The sequence below is a fragment of the Leopardus geoffroyi genome, chromosome B3, assembly GCF_018350155.1.
Source record: "Leopardus geoffroyi isolate Oge1 chromosome B3, O.geoffroyi_Oge1_pat1.0, whole genome shotgun sequence".
NCBI classification, from domain to species: Eukaryota; Metazoa; Chordata; class Mammalia; order Carnivora; family Felidae; genus Leopardus; species Leopardus geoffroyi.
This window is the reverse complement of record NC_059337.1, coordinates 110,146,431-110,153,182: the sequence shown is the minus strand read 5'-3', so window position 1 is coordinate 110,153,182 and position 6,752 is coordinate 110,146,431. Positions and strand designations below refer to the sequence as shown.

Genomic DNA, 6,752 nt, shown 5'->3' with positions numbered 1-6,752 from the left:
AATAAAATAAAATAAAAGGCTATAGTTTTAAAAAGACATAATACTAAAAGGCTCACAATTCTAACAGTAGTTCCCTGCTGTGATCCCAGTCCTGTTTACCAGGTAACTATCTTAAATTCTTTTAGATGTTTACCCAAATTTACAACCATATTTCTAAACAATGCTCTTATAAAGTTATTTTAAAATTAATTTTATTTATTTTTTTTAAATTTATTTATTTAGCAGGCTCCTCACTACCAGTGCAGAGTCTGACATGGGGCTCAAACCCACGAAACTGGGAAACCATGACCTGAACCAAAACCAAGAGCTGGAGGTGTAACTGACTGAGCCACCCAGGCACCCCTAAAATTAATTTTAGATATTGACTTCCCATCACAGTGGAGGAAGACTTCATTCCACCATAACATACCTTAGTTGTGCTTTCTCTTTCTTCTTTGGGAGACACAACAATGACTCATATCCTTCTGTTCTAGGACACGTTTTTGTATTATTTCTTTGATAAATGGCAGCCTTCCATTTTCTTTCTTCTCTTTCTATACTTCATATTAACTGAAATTTCTGAATTCTTTAAAAAATTTTTTCATCTAAAGACAAATACCATATGACTTCATTCATATATGGCATTTAAAAAACAAAACAAACAGGGGCACCTGGGTGGCTCAGTCAGTTAAGCATCTGACTCTTGACCTCCGCTTGGGTCATGATCTCACGGTTTGTGAATTTGAGCCCTGAGGCAGGCTGTGCGCTGACAGCGTGGAGCCTGCTTGGGATTTTGTCTCTCCTCTCTGCTCCTCCCTCTCTCTCAACATAAATAAATAAAATTTAAAAAGAAGAAAAGAGGGGTACCTGGGTGGCTCAGTTGGTTAAAGAAGCTGACTCTTTCAGCTCAGGTCATGATCTCGTAGTTCATGAGTTTGAGCTCCATATCGGGCTCTGTACTCTGATAGTGTAGAACCTGCTTGGGATTCTCCATCTCTCTCTCCCTCTCTCTCTGCCCCTTCCGTGGCTGTCTCTTTCGAAATAAACAAATTTTAAAAAATTAAAAAAAAAAGAAAAGAAACGACTGAACAAAGGAGAAAAAAGAGACAGACTAAAAACCAGACTGTTAGCTATAAACAACAACCACATGGTTACCAGATGGGAGGTGGGTAGGGGGATGGGTGAAGCAGGTGAAACGGGGATTGAGGAGCGCACTTGTGATGAGTACGGAGTATTGCATAGAACTGCTGGATCACTGCACTGTACACTTGACACGAATACGCTTCCTGTCTTGTCCTCAGCGCTGCCTGTGGAGGTGGTAGCCATCTCTTACTCGGCATCACGGCTGCCCTTAACCTCTGGTGAAGCCCAAGATTGCTAAAAAGAGGACCAAGAAGTTCATCCGGCACCAGTCAGACCGACATGTCAAAATCAAGCGCACCCGGCGGAAACCCAGAGGCATTGACAATAGAGTGCGCAGAAGACTCAAGGGCCAGATCTTGATGCCCAACGTTGGTTACGGGAGCAACAAGAAGACAAAGCACATGCTGTCCAGTGGCTTCCGGAAGTTCCTAGTCCACAATGTCAAGGAGCTTGAGGTGCTGCTGATGTGCAATAAATCTTACTGTGCAGAGACTGCTCACAAGGTCTCCTCCAAGAACCATAAAGCCATTGTGGAAAGAGCAGCTCAGCTGGCCATCAGAGTCATGAATCCCAATGCCAGACTGTGCAGCGAAGAAAATGAATAGACAGCTTATGTGCATGTCATATTTGTGTTAATAAAACCATAAAACTACAAAAAAAGAAAGAAAGAAAGAAAGAAAGAAAGAAAGAAAGAAAGAAAGAAAGAAAGAAAGAAAGAAAGAAAGAAAGAAAGAAACTAATATAACACTGTAGGGGTGTGCCTGGGTGGCTCAGTTGGTTAAGCATCCAACTTTTGCTTTTGGCTCAGCTCATGATCTCACAGTTTGTGAGTTCAAGCCCCGGGTTGGGTGCCAGGCTGACAGCACAGAGCCTGCCTGGAATTTTCTTTCTCTCTGCCCCTCCCCTGCTCTCTCCCAAAATAAATAAACATTTAATAGAATACTGTATGTTAACTATACTGGCATTAAAATTAAAAGCTTAGGGGCGCCTGGGTGGCGCAGTCGGTTAAGCGTCCAACTTCAGCCAGGTCATGATCTCGCGGTCCGTGAGTTCGAGCCCCGCGTCGGGCTCTGGGCTGATGGCTCAGAGCCTGGAGCCTGTTTCCGATTCTGTGTCTCCCTCTCTCTCTGCCCCTCCCCCGTTCATGCTCTGTCTCTCTCTGTCCCAAAAATAAATAAACGTTGAAAAAAAAAAATTAAAAAAAAATAAAAGCTTAATAAAAATGTTTTTTCTTCAACTTTCCATTTCATTGCTTTTTATTCTACTTTCTGTGAGATTTTTTTTTTTCATTTTCAAGGGCTCTTTCTTGTTAACTAACATATACATTTTATATATATCTAACATACATCTACATATTATATATGTTTAATGCAAATTATATAATGAATATCTACATATAATGTATATCGAACTCTTTCTTGTTAACTGATATGTGTAGATATTATTACTTTTTAAAGTTATATTTTATTTATTTTGAGAGAGAGAGAGTGCGTGTGGGTGCACACGAGCAGGGAAGGGGCAGAGAGAGAAAGACTCCCAAGCAGGCTCCAGCACTGTCGGATGGGAACCCGACATGGGGCTAGAACTCACGAACTGTGAGATCATGGCCCAGAGCTGAAATCAAGAATCAGACACTTAACTGACTGAGCCACCCACGCACTCCCATGTAATTAAATATTATATATTACATATACAGTTATATGTAACATTTATTAATAAGCTTGTTAAACATTTTATGAAATATACACCATATAACACATATACACATACCTTATTCTGTTATGGATGCAAACTCTTTATAATAGTGATTATTTTATAGTGTTCCCTACAGTGACCCTATTTTCTCCATATCCGCTTTGGTTTTTGTTGGAGGTTTTCCTACAATGTCTGTAATTTTGGGCTGTCTGTTCATTTTTAGGCATGAGGATCTGTAGGATGGGAGAGGGGAACTAGGATTTCAATGCCAGACTTTTGATGCTCGGTCTAATGCCATCTTGTGGATTTGGTACCTTTGAGTACTGAGCCTCTGAGGGATTCTTCAGAGTTAACTGTCTTGCTCTTCATGAACATTTCTCTCTTTTTTTTAATGTTTTTATTTGTTTTTGAAAAAGAGAGCATGAGCAGGGGAGGGAAAGAGAGAGAGGGGGACCAAGGATCTGAAGTGGGCTCTGTGCTGACAGGAGTGAGCCCAATGTGGGGCTCTAACTCACAAACTCCAAGATCATGACCTGAGCTGACATTGGATGCTTAACCGATTGAGCAACCCAGGTGCCCCATTCTGATTTTTGTTCCTTAAATTGTTAGCTCCACCACCATGCTAAATCAAGTACCACTCTTCCTTTCATTTTCCATCCTCTATAAATCCATTAGAATTTCTTTTCCTTTTTTTTTTTAATGTTTATTTATTTATTTTTTGGGGGGGGGAGAGAGTGAGAGAGACAGAGAGAGAAAGAACACAAGCAGGGGAGGGGCAGAGAGAGAGGGAGACACAGAATTGGAAGCAGGCTCCAGGCTCTGAGCTGTTGCATAGAGCCCAACATGGGGCCAGAAGCCATGAACACCGAGATCATGACCTGGGCTGAAGTTGTGACGCTTAACCGACTGAGCCACCCAGGCGCCCCTAGAATCTCTTTTCTTCTCACTTGTTTGCTTGGTCCTTCTGAGTTAATAACTTTTTTCATTCCTTTACAACACTTTAGAAAATGTGAGGAAACAGAGTGAAACTTGTGTTACTCCACCTTTTAAAACCAAAGTCCACTGAAGGTTTAAGGAGAGTTAAGGATTTGCTTGTTTTAAAAGCTGAAACACTGGTGGCTTTATAGAAAAGAGGCTGACAGAGAAAGAAAGAGGACGCAAAGTTGGTTTGAGGCTATTGCAAAGTTAGAACAAACCATGAGGAACTGAGTTAGGACATTAGCAGTGGGGAAAACAAGGGTATGTGAAAATGTGGTTTCTTCCCCCAGGTACTATCAATGTGTGACTGAACGAAGAGGGTTGAGGGTCAAAAATTACGTTAAGGCTTTTAGTGTGGGTGACTGAGACAGTGCAGCCATTGAGAAAGGGAACACAGAAGGTGGAGAAAATCTTATGTGGACCTTTGGTGACATTTACTTCAGGAGGCGGCTAAGGAACTGAAAAAGGACTAGGATGAAAGATGAGCAAAGGAGAGTGGTGTTTCACAAGATGCTGGGAGGGGTCAATGTTCTCAAATGGTAGGGATGTCCTCTCAGACAAAAAGACAGAAAGTCCTTGGATTTGGCAAGTAAGAGTTGACTTGTGACCTATGAGAGAAAGTTTTCATGGGAGTCTAGAGAGTAAAGCTATGTTACAGCAGATTGAAGGATGAAGGTGAGATGAAATAGAGGCAGTATAGAAAGTATTATAGAAAGTGGAGTAAATCAGGGGCACCTGGGTGGCTCAGTCGGTTGAGCGTCCAACTTCGGCTCAGGTCATGATCTCACGGTCTGTGAGTTCGAGCCCCACGTCGGACTCTGTGCTGACAGCTCAGAGCCTAGAGCCTGTTTCAGATTCTGTGTCTCCCTCTTTCTCTCTCCTCCCCCGCTCATGCTCTGTCTCTCTCTTCTCAAAAATAAATAAACGTTAAAAAAAATAATTAAAAAAAAAAGAAACCATGGGTTGTCAGAGTCACAGTAAAAGTATTCTATAGAACAGAAGAGACTTACGTATTGGTAGGAAGAAGGAAAAGGTAGAACTGGAGAAAAGGTGGAAAATAAAGTGGGGATACAATTGATTTTCAAGGCCTTGGCAGACATGTGATTAAACACATGGGCAGAGATCAACCTCAGAAAGAAGGGCACTCCTGAACTTCCTAGAATCTCCTAGCAACCTCTGTTCCCCTTAAAACACACACAGAAAACACTCAGCCACAAGGTTTTTGTCTTGCACTAGGATCTGTCTCTCTCTCTATCCTACCAGTTCCATCTGTAGGAAACAAGAACTCATTGTAACAAATATCCTAAAATATGAATTATTCGGGCCGGAACAGCACAAAGGAGGCTTCATCAGAGGAGTGTAAGGTTGCTGGGGCGCCTGGGTGGCTCAGTCAGTTGAGCATCCAACTTCGGCTCAGAGCATGATCTCACAATCCGCGAGTTCAAGCCCCGAACTGGGCTCTGTGCTGACAGCTCAGAGCCTGGAGCCTGCTTCGGATTCTGCGTCTCCCTCTCTCTCTGCCCCTCCCCTGCTCATGTTCTGTCTCTCTCTGTCTCAAAAATAAATAAAAACATTAAAAAATATTTTTTTTTTAAATAAAAAAAGGAAAAAAAAAAAGAAGAGTGTAAGGTTGGCTTTGGCATTCCTAGTTCATGAACCCACTGAAGCCTCTCCATCAGGGTGGGGTAAAGAGATATCTTCCATATCTTCTCTCTGGTCATCCAATAGACAACTGTTGTAGAAATATCCACGTGTGTGTGCGTGCGCACAGAGACACTTCCCAAGGACACTGCCTTCTCAGAAAGAATACAGAGTTAATACAGCATTACTCGATCACTCTCCATCCTCTTAGCCTGCCCTATTTGTCTCCAAAGCACCAGGGCTGATTTTCAGCAGATATACTTTAACATGGCTCTATCAATTGCTATAATATTGAAATGCTCTACTTCTGTACTGGCAAGGAAATAGCTGCTGCCCCAGAACCTGATGCATCCACTGTTTTTGCTATTCTAGCATCTCCCAGATCTTCCCATGATCCAGCAACTCAAGGCATAACACCAGCCACAACAAGGGTTAAGGCTGGCCCATGTTCCAACCGGGAGTGGAACACTCTATTGGGAAGTTCAATATCAAGGAAGTTAGAGTGTGCAGGAAAGGGAAGTAAGGTGGGGAAGGAAGAGAAAATACAAGGGAACACAAGGGGATGTGAAACCATACCAAATATCACAAGCTGGCCATACCAGTGTTAGATATTTGAATATTCCACCATGCATAGTACTTACAATTAGCTGAAATTACACTATATACTTTCTTTAAAAAAAATTTTTTTTTCAACGTTTATTTATTTTTTTTGGGACAGAGAGAGACAGAGCATGAACGGGGGAGGGGCAGAGAGAGAGGGAGACACAGAATCGGAAACAGGCTCCAGGCTCTGAGCCATCAGCCCAGAGCCTGACGCAGGGCTCGAACTCACGGACCGCGAGATCGTGACCTGGCTGAAGTCGGACGCCCAACCGACTGCGCCACCCAGGCGCCCCTACACTATATACTTTCTAATATATAGTTATTTGTCTGCCAACTAGAAAGTAAGCTGTATGAAGGCAGGGACTTTTTTTTAATATTATATGTTCAGGACCTAAGATATGCCAGGCATATATTAGGTGAGCAATGATATTTGTTCAATGAATGAATCATTTCATATTAAGGAGAAACATTTTCTAAATAAAACACATTTTTATGTAAGTTCCTAGCCATAACAGATTTAGTTCTTTATAATATTTTTGCAGAATGGTTTCCATTCCTCATTTTTTTATCCTCCAGTTTCCTTATCTTGCCCAGAGGCTGTCTTGTGCATAAGAAATGACCACATGGTGACCGTTCCACGTTGGAGTCATCTGCCATCTGTCTACTCAAAGACACAGTAAAACTTGGAAATCCTTGCTTTTCCTTTTCTTAGC

General features: G+C 42.0%; 1 protein-coding gene across 1 annotated transcript; it reads left to right on the top strand.

Moving 5' to 3' along the window:
- Positions 1-1,334: 1,334 nt before the first annotated feature.
- Positions 1,335-1,782, top strand: LOC123583737 (60S ribosomal protein L32-like; the record flags this gene model as incomplete). The annotated part of the gene is made up of 1 exon (XM_045450838.1): positions 1,335-1,782. A coding segment is annotated over one exon (393 nt), but the record flags the coding sequence as incomplete, so codon positions are not given.
- Positions 1,783-6,752: the final 4,970 nt, after the last annotated feature.